General features: G+C 33.7%; 1 protein-coding gene across 1 annotated transcript; it reads right to left on the reverse strand.

The window, feature by feature from the left end:
- Window positions 1–1,069: 1,069 nt before the first annotated feature.
- l(1)G0196 (inositol hexakisphosphate and diphosphoinositol-pentakisphosphate kinase) lies at window positions 1,070–20,223 on the reverse strand. The gene is made up of 31 exons (XM_018544318.1): window positions 20,082–20,223; window positions 19,679–19,842; window positions 19,441–19,550; window positions 19,270–19,365; window positions 16,210–16,407; window positions 15,989–16,129; window positions 15,813–15,903; window positions 15,113–15,267; window positions 14,657–14,949; window positions 14,084–14,278; window positions 13,902–13,988; window positions 13,642–13,830; window positions 13,419–13,504; window positions 12,910–13,032; window positions 12,406–12,435; window positions 11,489–11,723; window positions 10,988–11,423; window positions 10,775–10,908; window positions 10,566–10,680; window positions 10,246–10,485; window positions 10,059–10,175; window positions 9,811–9,968; window positions 9,545–9,693; window positions 8,586–8,633; window positions 5,634–5,942; window positions 3,856–4,077; window positions 2,917–3,187; window positions 2,597–2,688; window positions 2,413–2,524; window positions 1,782–2,165; window positions 1,070–1,743 (listed from the first exon to the last, which is right to left on the reverse strand). The coding sequence occupies exons 3-31, from the start codon at window positions 19,471–19,473 to the stop codon at window positions 1,281–1,283; spliced, it is 5,202 nt and encodes a 1,733-aa protein (XP_018399820.1). The 5' UTR covers window positions 19,474–19,550; window positions 19,679–19,842; window positions 20,082–20,223; the 3' UTR covers window positions 1,070–1,280.
- Between the last annotated feature and the right edge of the window lie 504 nt (window positions 20,224–20,727).

Here is a 20,727-nt window from a genome sequence, read left to right on the forward strand (position 1 = left end):
AACTATTAGTAAAATGTACATGTATATACATATTCAATAAAATGTAATTTTCTTACGGACTCTCTTCTTTAAAAAAACGAATGTAAAGTGTTCCTAAGAACAGGCAAATGAGAGTCAACTCGGTTGGTGTTGAGTTATAATCCGTTTATTGGAAATTAAAAATTATGAACGAAACGCTTAGGAACACTTTACATTCGTTTTTTTATATACATATTGTTGCCTGCATGTTGCTACAATATCGGTATATTCGAAATCGTTGAAGATAAATCTACGGCAAATTGCCAGCATCATAAGCAATTTGTGCAATTTTGCTGAGACACGTTTTGCTATCTAAGCCTATCTAAAATGCCTCTTTTGTAATATATACTTTTTTCTCTTCTTCTATTTAGTCATCCTTATATTTAATTGAAGCACACGTAATAGCTATGTTCATCTACATAGCGTTTGTACATCTGCAGTAATCTCTTTAGAAAAGAGGTAATCTTCTATGTAATTACGATTCACAGTCAACAGCGATGATCCTAGACAGTATTACTGTGCAAAATCTTATTTAAGAATTTTAAAAAATGATAAACGATTAAAAATGTATCATCGATCTATTCCCTTGATTAAAAATTTTTTATTTAAAAAAAAATGGATTTTTACAAATAATGTAAATATGTTAAATTAAAATTAAAAAATAAAACGCGATATGATAATGTGATATGTAAGTAAAAAAATTAATTTTTCTTTCTCACTATTATCAGTCGAGTAATTCAATTGATCTTTTTATAAAAAATTTCATACATTCTAAGTTAAACTGCTACTTTATTTAAAGTGATAAATTATCATAATTTTAATCTATTTGTATTGATAAAATATAATATTTTTAAGTTACAAAGCGATTTAGAAACATTAATCGCTTTCTAGAGATATTTCTCGAGCTAAAACAAGAATATATCGTCTTTGATTTAATATTTCATTTATATAACTATAAGATATATCGCTATAAAGATTGGAAGGAGATGGGGTTTAAAAGTTTCGCTATTATAACTCTCTCTAAGTGACTGGTCCTGGTTGTATACTTTTATCAGCCTTAATGAATAATGCTACGAAACATCAAAATGACTGTTCAGCCCTGTTTAATTAATACTTGCTGCATTTTAATACTTTTGTCGTCTAAGAAACTATCCTTTCTAAAATTCTACTAGTGTAAAACGCTACGTTATAAGAATAGATCTAATATCACGTGTGTGTCGGAAAAAATATCAAAGTAAGTAAATTAATTTGCGTTTGAATATCTATTTCTTTTCTTCTTCTTTAACATCAAAGCCCACGGTGACGTTAGAGCTATCCGTGAGACTACTGGCTACAGTGAGTAAAGGTTCCTCTTGCTGGCTCGTTTTCAAGGAATGTGTCGGATCCGTGCTTAATTTCCAGTTTTCCAGATCTGCGTCCGACATCGTCGAGAACGAACTTTGCCTCGAGTAACTGAAAGTCGTATCAGGTTTCGGTGCAACTGGCTTTGGCGTCGTGACGCTCTGCGAACGAGAAAAGTTCTTTCGCTTCTGAGAATTGATGTGCGAGCCACCGCACTTTTTGGAATCCTTCTTTGCCTTTTCCGCAATGGATTTACCAGTACTCTTAGTGTCGGATTTCTGAGAGGTAGAGAGTTTCATTTTGTCGGAAGTACTGGCGTTGTCAGTATCCTTAATTCGAACATCACCGTGCGATATATCCATGCTCTCCACCAGGAAACTATAGTAAACAAATAATGCTGTGATAAATATTTATATATATATATATATATATAGCTGCCGCTTAGTTTCGTAGCAGAAGGATTAATGTCATCTCTCTGCTCGAATATCGATTGAACGTCTTGTTTCTTTTGTTCCTCGCTCTGTTTTAAAGTCAACGTGTGGTCCTCGTCTTCATCGATATTATCGCAGGGAACATCATCGCCACATACGAGCTGCTTCGTCTGTGCGCCGCTGGCACTTGATTGTATCGTTTGCGGTATTTGTGTTATTTTACGTATCTGACCATCTTCGTTGCTGTAATAATCCGTATATGAGACGCTTCCGCGACTTTCTCGATTCTCTTGATCAAGACGAATACAAAATTCGTTAAAGTCTACATCCAGGCAGGAGGTCGGGGAGAATTTCGGCGCGATAAAGAGTTGAGCACTGTGAAGGGAGAGGTGTTATTTTTCTAATACTACTACATTCAACGTACAACGTAGTAAGATATTAGAGAGATATGTAAAATCTAAATTAACCAACAAAGATAAAATCACAAAGTGATGTATTTAGTAAATTTAGGAAATGTAAGTAACTAAATTAGTAGTTAATTAATCACATAAATTCCACACATAAAAAGAGAAAAAAATACAAAAATAGAAATAGATCAAATTTATAAAGTTTCAAGACTTACCTTTCGTTGCTTATTAAGCTTATAGACATGCTGCATTCGCCTGTCGATGTTGGTGCTGGTGACGATGGCTCGGAGGATAGAAAAGATTGTGGCTCACTACTCCATCCTGTACCTGCACGATACATAAAAGATTATTTAAGTGAAATTGATATTACTACTACAGTTAGATAGGATAGATACGCACTGTTCGGGCTGGTAGGTGATGGTAGATTCCTAGTATCACACGTTTCTGCTTCACCAAGAGGCTTATACTGTATCGGTGTCGGCATAATATACCTATGCATAGTGGTAACGTGATAATGCATTAAATATCAAACAATCATAGCTCGCATACTAGAATTTTTAGTAACTACATTATAAAACGATATATGTAAATATAATCAAACAATTATTTAAACAAAAAGAGACGTATAGTAAAATATAACACTCATCGGAATAAGTTTAGGAACGTTCTCTTACTCAAAATACAGGGGATTGGTGCAGAGGAAAGAACTAAATACTCACGGGCATGTTTTATGTAATTTCTTACGGTACCTGACAGCTTCCGTGTCGGAAGAGTGGTACTCGCGACTAATCCCGGCATGGACGAGAGGTGGATTAAGCGATTCGTGCGTCGATCCGGCCGGCGACGACTTAGGCGGCGACGAGGCCGGAGTCCTATACAACGGCGCCGTGGTCATCATCTCCAAAAAGCAATCTAGTTGACGTAGCGACAACGCGTTATGTAGAGTTTCCAAAGGTCTGATGGGAGGCACCCCGCCAAAACCTTCTATCGCTATAAAATAAACGCATCAATTAGAAATCATATTTCATTATTTTATTTTCTCTTTTATCCGGTTTTTTTTATTTTATCAGCTAAATTGTTGATAAAATACCGAGTTTCAGAATTTCTACTATTGTATATCTGATTGATTTCAGATTATTCATATTGAATGATAAACTATTCGGATAAGACAATTCAAATTCGGATAAGATTTAATGCATTTCATAGATTTCATATTATTCAACAATTCTATTAATAATATAGGCTCAAGAGATTAAATCTAAATAAATATAAATTAATGCCAATGTAAGTCAATACTAGTTGTTCGTGTGAATTGTAGATAATTTTATTAGAAATTATACAATAATATAAATAAACGTTTCGACCTTTCGTTTAGGTCCTAATACTGATGAGGACCTAAACGAAAGATCGAAACGTTTATTTATATTATCGTATAATTTCTAATAAAGTTACCTACAATTCATACGAACAACTACTGTTGGCTCACATTGGCATTAATTTATATTTGTTTAGATTTATATTATTCGGGAGTTACGGAGTTTGTGACTCCGAAATCTTAAATTATCTTCCTAATTTTATATTAAGCATAAAACTACTGAGCGTTAGTTATTTATATTATTATATGTTAATTAAATATAATAATCTAAAGATTGCTTTACCAGCAACCGCAGACGCATGAGGTGGTACCATGTCTTTCAGATTCGGAGCGCTCGAGGAACCGCTTATTACGGCGGTACTGAAGAGACTGTTGGCTGAGCCAGTGAGCTTCTTGCTGACATTGTAGCCCAGCAGCTTGAAATAACTCATCTGTCCGGAGATACTGTGACGGTGGCGCCTTGCTGTGCAGGTAGGATCAGGTTGAATGATCCGCGATCGTGTGTCTAGGGGTGGAGAAAGGGAATGAGGCTTGGACATGGGATGTCTGGATGGACTCAAGACGCTGATAGATACTCCGGACAGTGATGATGAGTAGTCTCATGGATTGATGGTAGTGATAACGGTGAATATTTGTTATATGTATACAAATGGCATGTCTTTATTAAAAGCCGGCAGAGATCGATTGTGAGGCTTTAAATTCTATCACGACATACTCGTACTCGTGCTCGTGCTCGTGCCCGTGCTTGAATTTGTGTTCGCGTTTCAAGGTGAAAAGAGGAACATTAATAATCAGAAAGAGACAACAGAGCGATAACGAGCAAAGCGAATCGGTGAGCATAGGACTATTCCCACAAATATTAATTATTACACTAATTATCGATTAATTCGCTATCTCTTTCTAAAAATAAGTTAAAAAGAAATAGAAGATTAGAACTCGAATCAAATCTCGATTAGTGGGAATAATCCATATTAGAAAACAAAAACTGGTGTTGGTCTTCCTTCGAGAAAAAGAATATCAAGCTAATAGAACAAATCAGCAAAATATTATAACGAATAAAGAATTAAACTTTGTGAATGCCCAACTCTAATTTGTTGTAATACTTATGTTGTAGTAAATAGTTTCTTGACTATTTCCCTTTCTTTTATAATTTTGGTCTCCTTTGATTCGTTAAATAACTTCTTTATCTGACATAATTTTGTCAAATCTGGAATACGGGAAAATAATGTGGCAATTCACGTAGAATCAATTTTGTATTGATCTCGTGAATCGAGATTTCCAGCATCTGATATTGAGGTCACAGAAACTTCAGAGTAGCGCGTGGAAGAAATAACTCAGTCGTGTCCAACTTGTGTGTCAATGCCAATAAGAGTTCGTAAGAGAAATCATCAACGAAAGGACAGCATAAAACGTTATTTATTGAGTGATTTAAAAATAATGTTAATCTCGACTGTCATCGGATGTTGTATAATATATAACGTACGTTATATTATACAATATTTACTTCTTTATATTACTAACTCTTATAAACTTTTTCGCTTTCTTTGGCACATACAGCTTTCTTTTTCCAATACTTTCTCATTGCTTATAATTGTTTTATTAATAAAAATACCATACATTTTTTCGGTATATTTAATGTATGGTGTTTCGATTGAGAAACATTTTTTTTACAGTAAGTTCATTTTTATGAAATTATAAGCAATCAAATTGGGTGGATATACTATAATATGCTATAATGTATTGTTGCTGTAGTGTGGTGTTTGGGCTAAAAAAAGTCTCATTGACATTGATACTAGGATTAGATCATATTGAGAGAAATGTTTCATGATTAATTAAAAAATTCTAGTTGAAAATGGACAAATTAGAATTACTTGATTAAATCTACTAAATTCTAATATGATGACAACTGGAATTCCAATTGATATCGAAAATTGAAAATTTTCTGGTTTATTCATTTTCAACTAAACATTTTTCTCAGTGCAGATTCTTTCGCACGCTACTCCGATATGCGACGATTTCTCCGTTAATCCGCATGAAGTTTGTCGTTACCCTTGAACTCACCGCAGAGTTCGACGGATGAGAGCAAGGTCACTTCAGAGCGCGATCGTTCATACTTTCTGCCGCGGCCACGATACCCGGTGACAGTCCGCCGCTCCGGCAGGTTGCTGGCGGGCGTGAATGACGGATCGGGCAACGAGCAAGGGTTGGCGGATAGTTGCCTATCGTTGCGAGCATTGCGAAGCGAGCACGAAGAAGCGAAGCTCTCGTCCGGCGAAACCGGTAGCTCCGGCGAGCTATGCGACTGCAGCAACGTCATCGGTTTCCACGTGCATTCCTCGTCGCGAGATTCCTCCGGAGTTGGCCCCGCGGCTGATAGCGAGTTGCGTTGCGTAGCGGTGCATTGCGATGCGATGCGGTGCGTGAGAAGAGTGCAAGATGCGCAGGCAATAGATCCAGATGTGATAGCGTTATCAGAAGGGGACGGCAGGCAGGGTACGGTGCAGCATTTGGAATGACGGTGTAGTGAGAGGAAGAGAGAAAAGAAAACAAAAGAGAGAAAGAGCCGATTAAAAAATTTGCTAAAGAACTGGAAAAAACGAATCTTTGTAAATTTAGTAAACTTAGTTTTGATTAATAAAATTCAATCTTGATCACAATGTCTAGTCTGATACGGGGATAAAAAATATTGTCACTTTATTAAGTATCTCGTGACATACTTTGTTTTAGTTACGTGTTTCAGTTACGGTACGTGTTACAGAGATTATGAATAATTCCAAAATTATATATATATATATATATATAATCTCATATATCAAAATCTCTGTAATATATATAATAAGAATCGTTACCGTAAAGATTTAAAAATCTGTTATAAATACTGCATTTACATTTTTATACAATATATATGTAGTACACTATAAATAAATAATGTACTATTATATGTATAAAATATCTATAAATATTGTATATAGAAAATAATTTTTGAATAATCTCGTGTATAATAAAAAAAAATTTTTGAATCTAAATTAAACGAACTATATTGACGCTTGAAAGAATTACAAATATTACATTTTAATTGTTTCGGCGTTTAAAGATTCGTTAAGGGAAAAATAAAGTAAGTTAAGGATAGAGTATACCTTCCACCCACTGCGGATAGTTTAGTGAGAGTATGTCGGATTCACGAGTACGCACACCATACAACAACCGTGACACACGATAGCCATGCAACCAGTAAGCCAACCATACCACACGACTTTTTACATACATAGACAGCCTCGTACATTGAAGTTTGTTAGAATACCGAAGCTCAAATAGCATTAGTATACAATCGTGATGATATAATGGAAAGATATGATGCTTCGTTTGATCAGAGTCCCTTTTTCTTTTTGACTATCGTTGTGAATTTTATACATGAACGAAGAAGAGGAACGAGGTGATGATGTTATGTTTTGTGAATTACTTATTCAAAGGTAATAAATTTGGCGATCAATGAAAGTGGCGGCAGTGAAAGATGAACATGACGATAACAACAAATCAACATGAAACGCGAATACAAAAAAAAGAAGCTGTGAATATTCGATGAGCTTTGACAAGTATTGTTTGAAAAAATCGATGATATGAAATTCAATGACAATTTGGATGAACTTATACGATGAACGTATAACGAATACACTTAGAACTCCAAAAAGGAAGACTCGATGGTAATGAAGATGTATGAGTTTCGTGGAGATGATCTTAGGATCGAGGGTTCGGGTGGGCAGCTAAATGGACCACACTACAGTGCGTGTGTGGCCCAAATAGTTGCCGATACTTGATTAGTTGGCTTCCACGCGCACAACTATCGCTGAGCAAAGAGTTATTTCAACTGGAATCACCGCTTCCTACCCTGGCATTGGCAAAATACACATCTCTCGGCTGTACTACATGAAACAAGACACATTAAACTTTTCCGGATAGATCGCCCTATCCGGATAGATGAACCAGATCGTGTTTCGCACCTCGTCCGGTGTTCTAGAGATCCAGCCATTAACAAAAATAAAAGAAAAAACGATACGAATCCTTCATCTTGTTTATACAGTATACGTGCGGTTTATAGAATTGATTAAAGGAAAAATAACGAAATCAACAAATGTAGATTACAACTCGCAACGTATCGTGAAAAATTAACTCGGGCAAAATATACAAGATTAATTTACTGAGAAAGGGATGAGACTATACTAGAGATACGAAACTATAGCTATAGCTACGAGGTATAAGGTGTAGGATGTGAGAATTGGCAGTTACACTTTAATCAACATTTTGTAATACCGATGATGTGCATAAGCGCATTCCGGATACTGACATCGATCCAACAACTATGCACATTAATTGCAACAAAAAATTAAAAATTCGCTGAATTATCTGCATTATATGAGAATAAGAATTGTGCTACGTTTGATAGGAAATTTTATCACAGCATAATTATGCAATAGTTGACAGAATTATTTCATTGTAACATATGCATAAGAGTTTCTATAGGAAAAAAAAACATTTTATATTTAAAGAAAAAAAATGTATATATGGAACGGATCTACTCGAGTATGAAATAAATAAGGATACGTAAAGTATCATCTGAAAGTTTACGTGTACATTACTTTGAAAAATCATTTTATAACAAATTGGTAGCCGGTAAAAACATACCTTCTTTGTTGACCGCGTCCAAGCTCTGATACTGCAGCTTGTCCGCAGCTACAAAAAGAGAACAGTAGAACACAGAAGGGAGCATTGTGGCGACATTCCACCATCAATTCAATTGCCAGTAATTAGCCTCTAAAAGCTCTAATATCTCGAGGTCTTCGTTAACATAACACATAACATATATAAAACGTTATTATATATTTATGCGTATTTTTGCAAAGCTATCTTTTTTGAAGAGAAAACGAAGATATCTTTACACAATACTGTTGTTATTATATTGTATAATCGATCCATGCGACAAATTTTATAACAAATTGGTAGCCGCTAAAAACATACCTTCTTTGTTGACCGCGTCCAAGCTCTGATACTGCAGCTTGTCCGCAGCTACAAAAAGAGAACAGTAGAACACAGAAGGGAGCATTGTGGCGACATTCCACCATCAATTCAATTGCCAGTAATTAGCCTCTAAAAGCTCTAATATCTCGAGGTCTTCGTTAACATAACACATAACATATATAAAACGTTATTATATATTTATGCGTATTTTTGCAAAGCTATCTTTTTTGAAGAGAAAACGAAGATATCTTTACACAATACTGTTGTTATTATATTGTATAATCGATCCATGCGACACATATTTCGTAAAAATTATAAATTTAAATCTCTGCTCTTATTTAGACTCTTGTAACAAGAAACGTCTACAAATTTAAAACACGATTTTACCTCAAAATTTAGAGACAAGTAATATTAATCTTTTATAAAAATATCATAAAATTTCTAATTACAAATACTGTAAAAATTTCACAATAATCGAATCATTGATTCATTAAATTAAAACGTTGAATACCAAACACGGTTTAAACTTCGATATATTTTTCGTTAATAACTACATATACAAGGAAAATAGGATTTATCGTGATAAAATATAATTTCATGGAGTGAATCTATTATATAATTTGGAAGGGAGGATACGGCATTCATATGTAGCATACTATAAATATCGATAACTGCCATTAAGGTGGTATACGAATATATAAAGAAGACCAATAATCAATAATTATAATCATGCACAAACCATTAAACGTGTTAAGGATACTGTAAACGTCTTACATACACATTTCGTATATTCGTGTGTATGTATGCGTATACACGCATTATGTACCATATACAGCAAGTATAGACTGTTAATATTACATCTTGACCAAATATCGCTCGTTTATCAGCGACATCCTTCACACTTACTGCACTAAATCTGCTCACCGATATGGACAACTTGCACATTAAGGCGCACTTACCTTTTTCGGGCTTTTCTTGCCGTTGATGATCGTAGCTTCGCGCACGTGGTTCCACAATGTTCCCTGCTTCCTTGCTTCGGCGTTGTCGCTGACTTGCTGCCAATTGACTGCCAAGTCTAGCAGCTTCGTGGCCGGCCACAGTTCTAGCGCTGTACATACCGTAACATTAAATAAAACTCTTATTTTTGACATATTATTTTATCAGGATGATGAACGTATATATAAAAAAATATTTAATGCAAATTGCATATAAGTTAATAGTAAACCTGATCGGAATCGGTGCCGAACCCTGCAAAAATCCGCTATCATACGGTTCGTCCATCATATTCGGATCTAAATCCATCATATCGATCCCACGACTGGTCGTCGGACTGTCTAGCATAGAGTCCATAGTGTCTGTTTCCATTAATGGTGGGGGTGTATCCTGAAAACAAATTTTTGTCTATTGTACTCTATTTAAACGATTAAGAACAAAATAATACTTGTCAAAAATTAATAGATAAACTGTATTTACTGCTTGCGCTATGGGATTTATTAAATCGTCTTCGATAATACCCAATTCCGCATCTTCCTCCTCTATCCGAGTGCTACATTGTGAACTAGTATCTTGACCAGAACCACCACTCTCCCCCTTAAAAGAAATAAATAATTCATTAATTTGTATTAAGATAGCGTATTATACAAATAAATTAAAATCTTACCACATTATGACTGCTCTCATTGCGTGAGTGTGGTCTAAATCCAGGACCAGGTGGCAGATTTTTCTGCACGCAACAATTAACACCAGGACTGAAATGCAATTCGACATGAAAACGTTCCTCACTGCATGGATCTTTGGTCGGATCCTCGTACAACATTACAACAATTTGTGACATGTAGTTCAACTCGGAAACCATACTGACGTATTCCATCGCACGTCGCCATTGTTCGTCTTTCACCACCTGCAAATCGATATGTAAGACATTAGAAAACAAGACAGAAAATTATTTCTTCTAACTATAATATAGACACTGTTACTTACATCGAGTAAATCACCATAACGCAACACGGTTAGCAAGGAATGTACATGGCTCTCACTTGTGAAATACAGTCTCGTACGTACATGGCGTCCTGGACTCGAGACACCATGGGAATATCTATAGATCATTAACAATGATTGTATAGTTGTCAAAAAAAGTCTTAAACTGTTAAAGAAAAAAATTCTTTAAAAACAAGACTTAATTGTCATACCTAGGATTAAGTCTATTTACAGTCTCCTCAGATTCCTCGATATTTCGTTGTAGATCAGCCCGTATTTTTTTCAATAAAGGCGTACATATACCTTGACCAATAGTCATTTTCTCTTGTACCGTTAAACCGTATTCCTGCGCATTAATTATATAATAAAATTTACAGATAGAAAAAATATTAATATAGAGACTTTATGGTCAAAATAAATTATACCTGAGGGATTACTATATCCGCTAGAGATTTAGCGTACGTATACAATTCTTCAGCGTGTTCGAATTGCAATGTATGATTATTGTGTTGTAGATCGTATTTTATACAATCGTAAATATCAGGAATTTTAGATATGTCGAAACGTTTGTTTTTCGTGCAAAAATCTTTTTCTATCTTTCCCCAGCGACGTCCCATCAGTTCCCATGTTTCACCATGATAGAGTATTGTATCCTTTGTCTTTGGATCTTCCTTTTTGATTCGCACGATGTCTAGGAGTTTTTGAATGAGAGTGTGAACGTGTTGGCAACATCGGACCGGATTTTTGACAAAATCTAAAGCGGCATTGATGCTGAGCGCATTTCCCGGATTGATCTGTTCTCGATCCTCCCGTGTAAATTCTCTATCCTGTTGTAGCAGCTCGTGCAAGCGCGTTTTTACCCTATAATTATAAACATCATGTATCATGCAGAAAACAATTCAGGCGTTTAGTGAAGATCTACTCACATATTTTGATATTTGCTACTATCGCAGTCGTTATCCAGAAGACCATTAGTATTCGCGCTTTTCACCATCTGCACTAAAATAGGAGTCAGCTCTCCCTCCAGTGCAAGTAATCCCTTCGCAAAAGCCGCCGCAGTCATTTGAACGCGTCCCTCATCGCTAGCATAGATCTTCAAGTCGTGGCGAAACGTGGAGTGTAAGCGTAACAAACCCAATCCTTGCGCACCTGCATATTCACCTACGTTTACACAAGGGGGAATAATATCAACATACCGGACGGGATTCCTCCTGTCACAGCTATCATTATCATCGAACACAACAACGGAACAATTTAGAGATTACTCAAAAAAAAAAAAAAAGTTATTGAGATGACCTACGCTCTAGTATCGAGATCATTGTTGGGACATCGTGATATTGTAAAGATATATTAATCGGAATTAATTATATTATTTTAATTAACGTTGTAATATAACATGAAAGGTACTGCAAGAAGTTTTTCATGTCTCTAAATGTTTTAGAGTTACCTTAAAACTCCTCTGTTGGTATTTTAAAAGAAAATTACTTTTCGAAGAACACATATTGTACAAAAAATACGTGCACATCTTATATATAAAAATTATATTTAACGTATTGTAGTGCCGTTAAAAACAAAACTAACGGAAACATACATTAGCATAGAAAAAGCGTGTGGCGAGAGGTAAGTGTGATGTATGCTAAAATCATGCTATTCTCTAATTGCCGACAACGGCTTATTTATAAGTCAAGTGGCAACTCGAGAACTCGTTCAAATAAAGAGATACAAAGTGTGCAAGTGTACTCTTACTGTTAGCGCCGTCGACCGTAACATCGCTATTTCTAAAGACAGCAATACAATCTACAGAGAACTATGGAATAAGCGTGGATCGTAAATAAAAGGTTACCGTGATTTGGTAACATCTCTGATTCTTCCTCTGAAATAACATTTGAGATAAATTATCCTATATATGACTCTCGAAAGTGTAATATTACTACATCTCACTATTAACTACCGATTAGATATGATTGCCAATATGGTTGTTAGTGCCACAGTAGTTGCTACACTGGCAATTACTTTCGCACAAATTTGATATTACTCTTAAATAGCTTTTACATTTCTTATACAAGAGAGTGATGTAAATTACGTGAAAATACGATTCAATATCAATACGCCAATCTTTTTAAGCCGTTCAACAACTTGTACAATATAGCATTCTCAAGATACAATAATTCATACCGAAAGCCTGCAGGCTTTCAGATTATACTTCATATATATCACAGGTAAACCCAGATCAGGTTTAGCTAATAGAGGAAAATTATTATAGAAACGATTTTCGATACTGTGTAGAAACTTAAAAGCGAGCATGGCAAGCATATGAACATAAGATACGAACCACTAAGGTGTCTACCTTGACCACCGGGGTACATGCAGCGGAATATGCGTCCTAATTCTTCCGCCTGAATACGTCCAGCCGGCGTCAGTTCTCCGCCCCACTTCAATATCAAAACGAGAGATGGTTCTCCTAATCGATCTAAAAGAGAAAAAGTGAAGAAGTACGCGTATTTCTTCATATACATAATTTTCTATAAAATGTGTATCTATTAAATATATTATATATCATCAAAAACAACGGAGATATTTTAGATGGTCGAGTTAGAGGAAACACCCTGTATATTATAACCCCTGAGTGTTTTTATCGATAAAAATACGCGATTTTATTTCTAAAATTCTATAATAGAGGTAACATGAATTATATGGTAAATGTGTCCTAATATCGTGTTCTGACTATGGACCTATATAAATATAAATATATTCATTATATCCTTAAAAATACATATCGTATATATATATATATATATATATATATATTTTATGTAAAATAGTGAAAAAACAAAGGAAGCATACCAAGACCACTACCGTCGTCGGAAGAACTTCCCCGCGGCCGTCCTCGCGGTTGATACTTTAATTGGACTTTGCGATTTATGCCAGAGAAATGTCCGTACCTACGACGTAGAGTCAACAATTTTATTACAAATTTGGTTGTCTTACTCAATTGTGTAATATTAATCATTGTGTAATAATAATCATATGTTTCATTAATTCATTAAAGTACTACACTATTTTGCTTATTGTTACATACATTTCTAAGACACTTTTAAGTTGCTCCAATTTCCCTTGTTTTTCTTCCAACTCGGGACCCGCCGCACGATGTTGTATTTCCGCTAATAGACTACGCGCTGTATCGAGAATCTCTTGTAGCTGCTTAGGGCGCTTTAGTTTGACATGACCGTGCTTATAACCATCGTACTTTGCAAATATCTCAAAAAATCTGTGAGACATTATATATATTTTAACTTATGATATTTTTGGATAAGAAAACATAAAATCTTGGTTACTCACTTAGGATGACGCACTTCTACTTTCATCTTCTGTTTTGGGGTTCTATCACCGTGTCTAATAACTGCTACAACACAGCGTAATTCCATCCTAGATAAATATCGAATTAGTAATGATTGAAAAACATGCTGCAGTATTAAAAACGCAATTGAATATAGTTTAATTATCACTGCGGTTAGACTAACATTTTACCAAACGTAGTTGGCACGATAGGAGGATCGTCTAATTGAAATGGAACGCTCCACGGAATATGCAACGTGGGAGCCAGTTCCCTAAGTATCATATTTCCCAAAATCTTGGCACAGTCATCGTAATACTTGTTCGAGTTCTTTACAAAACTAAATCCATTCACATCGCACACAAATGACTGGCCGTTTGCTCTGTAACCAAAATCATTTTATATTAATTGTACTTACTTGACTTTTGGCCACTTATGTAACTCGCGATACATGCTCGTGTCAATATCTCTTTTCTGACTGAAGTCAGTGTCGCAACAGAAATCAAAGCTATTGAATGTGTAATATGATATGCGTTCTAAAATAACATTGATAACCACGTCGGTAATTATAATACGTTGACACGTAATGTATCATGTCTTAATGATGTTGTACAGACAAACTTAAAATAGATTTTACATAAAAAACGCATCTTTTTAACGAATGCGATATATCACTGTTCATAAAAAGAATTATCGAAAAAGTAGGTTCAATTTTTCTTATCATACTGGTTGCATTACATGAAAATGTACAATTACATACCTTAATAAATCGAAACCGCATACTGTTTGTTTGAAGGCCAAACATACCTTCCTACTAATTAATTTCTCAGCATTGTTTAATATCACCGGATAACGAATTTCTTTGCCCTCCGAATCTCTCTCAACTTTGCCATCGAGAGCAGGGCTCTTCCTCGCCTCGGCATGAGCGTAATCAGGTCCCACGGTATAGACTTTAACGTCGGTGCCATCGGTAGGCATAAAATCTTCATAGATATAAGAACCACTCTTGCGAACGCGAGATTCTGGAGAATATACGCTACTACGACTACCTATCTGTGTAATGAACAAACATTATCATAAATAATCGTTCTTAATTTTTTTCACTTAGGAAAACAATACTCGCTTTCTAAATCTGTACAAGAAATCACATACTGACTTCAGGAAAAATTATATGTATGTATATAACTTTTATACACATATATATACATATATGTACCTTTCTAAATAATCTCTGACTTCCTCCTCCAGCAGAAGTAGGATAGTAAATATAAATATTATGATCTTCAGCGGATACTGGTTTTTCCACAAATGGTTTGTTAAAAGTAATACCGTTTACCTCCACATGATCCTCTGACTCCACCAATTCGTGCTCTGAAATGCAGTTTGTATTCTCTATGTAGAGATTAACTTTTAAGGACGAATTTCACATATCTACCGTGTTTACTTTAAAATTAAATTCAGGATAAAAATTTCAGATTAATTCGGGATCTGTGTAGATTAGTTACATTTAAAAGTAAGATGAAAATGTATGTAGCGTGGAACACTAAAATATAGTATTTATAAAAAATACGAATTGTGATCTTCTAATAATATTTATAGTAATAGTAATATTTATAGTTATAGTAATAGTATTTATAATTGCCAAAAAAAAGTTATACATATATGTAGATATATTGATGGAGGATAGGTAGATATCAATAGATTTTTCACTCACATAAAATATTTTTTAACAGAATCAGTAAAAAAAAAAATTATTTAATGATGCCATTCCTAGAGAGCAAAACCTATAAGTGACACAGATGAGTGTTTTTAATTTATTTGAATACATCATAACTATTTGATTTCAAAATCGAATCGCAAAGGATTAAATATTTACAATATATTTACAAACAATGCAAATAAATTTTGTCACTCACGTTTCGGATCTGGTGAATCTCTGTCGAGAACAGCATACCGTGGAATTTCGATACCTTCGCTCTCCAATATAGCATAAACTCTCCTTCGGTCCTATAGCAATTTGTATTAATGTATATATAGAGAATATATGTAATAGAAAAATATATTAATATTCTGATATTAAAGACTTATATACCTGGATATCGTACTGCATTGGCAGATGATTGATGATAAACGGTTTACGTAAATTTGCATAATTTATAGCCTTATCAAGAGGGAAACCTTTACTATGAAAACTTATTAAACAGTCAACTACAGGCCAATTTTCTACAGGTTCCTATAAATGAGCAAATATAAAAGATATAGATTTTGTGGCACAGAAATACAATATAGTTTCACAGCGTAAATATATATTACCTTTAAAATCACTTCTTCTGGAAAAACGACAATTTTTATATATTCAAATTCCTCGAGCCTTGTCAAAATCTCTTTCATCGGTTTACTCTGCGACTTCTTTGCCATTGCACATATTCCAACCAGAACTTGCTTTCCTTCTCCTTCCACATCACTCCCGCCCATGTAAGCATCATCTTGGTTGCCTTCTGATAATTCAGGCTAGAAAACAAAATAAACAATAAGTAACAAAAAAAAAAAATACATGGCGTATTTGCAAATCATATCTTGATAATGCAGTACTATAAACAAAATAATTTTAATAAACACTTCAATAAAATTTATACATATACAATATAAAATTAAATTCACTACCACACACTCATTTTTTTCTTTTGAAAAGTCAGTGATAGATCAAGTAGCAGAACGTCATAGCCTGATACTTTTATATAGTTTCTAAAAATGAACATGATTTCTAAACTCCGCTATATAACAAGCAGTGATGAAGATTGTAAAATCTTCAAGCTAAATAGTGCTCACCCAGTATGCCTTTAGGCAGGATAGAAATCTAGGCTTGTCGTCAGCAGGACAATTTTCATCGCGAACTCTTGTAAGATTACTCATTATACTCTTTAGTTTGATCTTTTGATAAGTAAGTTATACGTCGATCGCATATGTTATTGCCTACATAGAAAGGTACATAATACATATCAAGCAACAAAGCGTGAAATATGTAAATTTAAAAATGAAAATTCACGCTATATATATTTTTATTTGTGATTTAGTATGAATTTTTCATTCACCTACACGTTTATATTTTCACCTATTTCTGTTTATTTCGCTTTACCATTACTATCTCACTACAATCCAGAATCAACGAATGAATGCAATACCAGTCATGCAGCAACAAGCAAAACCAAAGGACGAGTGTTTGTTAATCACTGCAATGAAAGATTTAGAAAAAGAAGTGAGATAATGTGATAAAAGAAAGAAGAAAAAGATTATTGCAAGCTAAAGAAATATAGTGGAATCTATCTTCATTTCCTATGATTTATAATAATTCAAATAGATGAATATAACAAGTTCTTGTATTAGCAAATTTTATATGATTAATAATACCTGATAAGTTATCACAGAAAACTATATTCCTACTACATTCAATCGATAAATCTTTATTATTTTTATGATTGCTATTTCTATAATGGAGTTAATTAATCTTTAAGCACATTTTTATTAGAGTATTATAATACATATTTCTTCAGTTATACACATATACACACACGTTTTTACCTTGGAAATAAAATTCATTGTTACATATCTTCAAAAATTAAAAACTCCATAAATTTTGACGTCTTCTGTTCTGATAATAAGTAATGATTTAATTGATAATGTTCCAATATCGATCATTCAAAGTATGATTACAGTTAACGTATCATAATAGAAAGATAAAGAAAAATTTATATCACTTCAATTTTCAAGTCACTGTCACTTGAACATTATCACTATAATTTAGGACTGAAGTATACTCTTGGCAGCATGTTCATACACCTTCAAATGATATGAGAATAGCATTAAATTAATTTAGACTTTAATAATATATACCATATACTATATAAACTCTATATGTGCATAATATTTGTCTATTTAAACTACGTTCACACACTGTTAAAATAACAAGTAGCGAATACTTTCTGAATGAAATTCGCAGGCAGTTGCCATAATGTTATTAAGCATAGTTAGAAATAATTTATAATTCAGTCAATATTAGCACTGCTATAATTGATGATAAATATTAACCAATGTACAATATTTTTACGAAACAAACGGGATAACTGTTTGCGTTGCACATGCATCAATAGAAAATTTAAACTGGTGTATCACGTGCATACCATTCGTGCTCGAATAACGTGTCTTATGATGAGATAAATTCCTGTCTGACCAAACATCATGGAAAAACAACGAATTTAGCCTCTTCTCAAACTGATTGTATTCATACACTTCACTGCATAGAAATATTTATTAATATTTATCGCAAATGCTTGCAATGATAGATTTAATTCTTTAAAAGTTGATATTACGTAATAAGGTATATATCTCTTGACTATGTAGGTACTAGTGATTAACCAACCAACAAAAGTTTCATCAACGTTTACTTAGCAGCTGTTTATATAACTGTTGGCATATATTTCTATTTGTAAAGGGCAAGTATGTAGTAAGAGAATATAGATAATGTATAATTTTTTAAATGTGTACAAAAATATTTACATGTATCACATATATTTTTAATATATATATATAAAAATATACATATATATACATATATAGATTTCTAACCTCCGACTAATGTATGCTGTTTTCCTACACAGTTGCTTTACAGTATGTACATTTGTCATTTTTATAACATAAACACAAGATAAAAAAAATAGAAGTAAAATAACGTTATTATTCTACTAATCTCAAATCAATCTATTTCTTGGATAACAATCGATTGTGACAGAGACATATGGCTCTGTTCGTGTCACGTTACTCTCTTCTCTCTCTCTCTTCCCTATGTCTGTGATACCTCATCAGATAAAGATCAGATTCATGCATACAATTAACTAAATGCAAGATCTAGAAAATTATTTATATAATATATAACAAAAATAGAGAATACTCATTTTATATTTAAAAAACTTTATATACACATATGTGCTCTGGTTAGGAAGCTGAAGGATAGATTTTAAACTGTGCTTCATGCAATATTACAGACACTTGCAATCATAGGTCTGTTTTTTATTTCTGTACTAGACAATGCTTTTTTTTATTTTCAACAAATTTTCATCAAGTATCAAACATATAGCTGTTTAATTTTAAGTTCCAACAGCATACGCTAGTTCAGTTATAGAAAACAAGAAACTGATTCTGTATCTTGAAACAAAGTAAAAATTACAAAAATGAGCAAATTTACTAAATATTGACCAATAAAATTATAAATATTCTAATAAATTCGTTTACTTTTATAATTTTTACTTTGTTTCAAGATATAGAATCAACTCTCAAGCCTCATATATTTCATCAACAGTAAAATGATCCCAAACTTACTCTTTTCGACGACCGATAGATTGAAGGAATAACAGATGGCTGCACTGTATTTATATCTCCTATATAGAACATTGGTCTGCTTGCATTCCTGAGACCCTGTAAAGGAAAAAATTTCGTTAGATCAAGCAGAACATCTAATCTTATCTAAAGACTACTACAAAGAGAACTTACTTGGTAACCATGTTCCAGTTCAGTGTAAGACATGACAGATCCGGTCTCATTGATAAAACAAATACCTGTTTCATGTATTTATGTTAGACAACGTGTCCCATACACTGAAACTACATGTTATCTCACATCAATCGCATTAATTATCAATCTGTTAATGTAATTTATAAACAAGTGCGAATATGGTTTGAGAGATGTGCAAGGTAAGATAAAAAAAAAAACTGTCTTCTTTTAATCTTACAAGCTCTTCTCTCAGGTAAATTCCTAGCGAGATCGTTGAAATTCAATGTTATTCAATGTTTTCTTTTCCAGTGATAATTTACAACGCCGTTTACAAAGGTGTTCTTTCTCGAATGTTCGTTAAAAGACTATGTGCGTCGCTCGATATGTTGTTTTCTTAGTAAGCTGTAACAGAAAGCAAATATTTGCGGGGAATTAGAAACGGGTAACGAGTTTGCATATCCACCAAGATAATAACGTTTGTAATACTCGGCTAATTACAAACATAGCGTCGAGTCGTATTTGCCTTGCTGATTTAATCAACGCGTTGGTGAAGTGCGCGCCATGCGAAACGGCCGTATGAATTCGTCAATAGATTTGTGCGGAGACGGAAGGTAAATCGAACGATACTCAGCAATACTTACCATTTGTCACGAAAATGCGATCTATGACGACGATGTTCGCACGTGACTCGTAACGTGACACGATCAAGGATCGCGACTCTCCGACCGTTTGAACTTGCGTCTCTGTTGACGTCGCACAGGTCTTGTTGCGGCATGTGCCCACGAGATCGAATCTCGAATTCTCGACAGCCGTGTTCCCCCCCCACCCCAGAAAGTGGGATTTTCTGCGCATGTGTCAACTCCGACATGTAAAAGGGAACTCGGAGAGATTGGAATTTGGGCCTTGTATTTTCAAAAAATAAATACAAACAAAATTAAAACTCCAAAGATAATTTCCCCTGGTGTTACAATTTTTTTTTTTAATTTTTCATATAATTTTTATTTAAATTTCAGAATTTTTCATAATTTCTGAATATTTTTGTAAATTTTTTAATAATTTATCCGATTTTTAAATACAAATTGGAGCATTTTTCAGAAGTGTTCAGAAAATCTATAACTATTATAGATTTCTTCATATATGAGTGAGAGTAAATTCTCTCTGAAATATATCTAAGATTTCAAAGATTCATTCCATTTTGATAAAATCTTATACTAAAAAGCTTGATATTTTTTTGAAAATTATAAAATAAGAAATTTTATAATATTTTAGAATTCAAGATTTATATAG

Source organism: Cyphomyrmex costatus, unplaced genomic scaffold (genome assembly GCF_001594065.2).
Source record: "Cyphomyrmex costatus isolate MS0001 unplaced genomic scaffold, Ccosl1.0 scaffold43, whole genome shotgun sequence".
Lineage (NCBI taxonomy): Eukaryota > Metazoa > Arthropoda > Insecta > Hymenoptera > Formicidae > Cyphomyrmex > Cyphomyrmex costatus.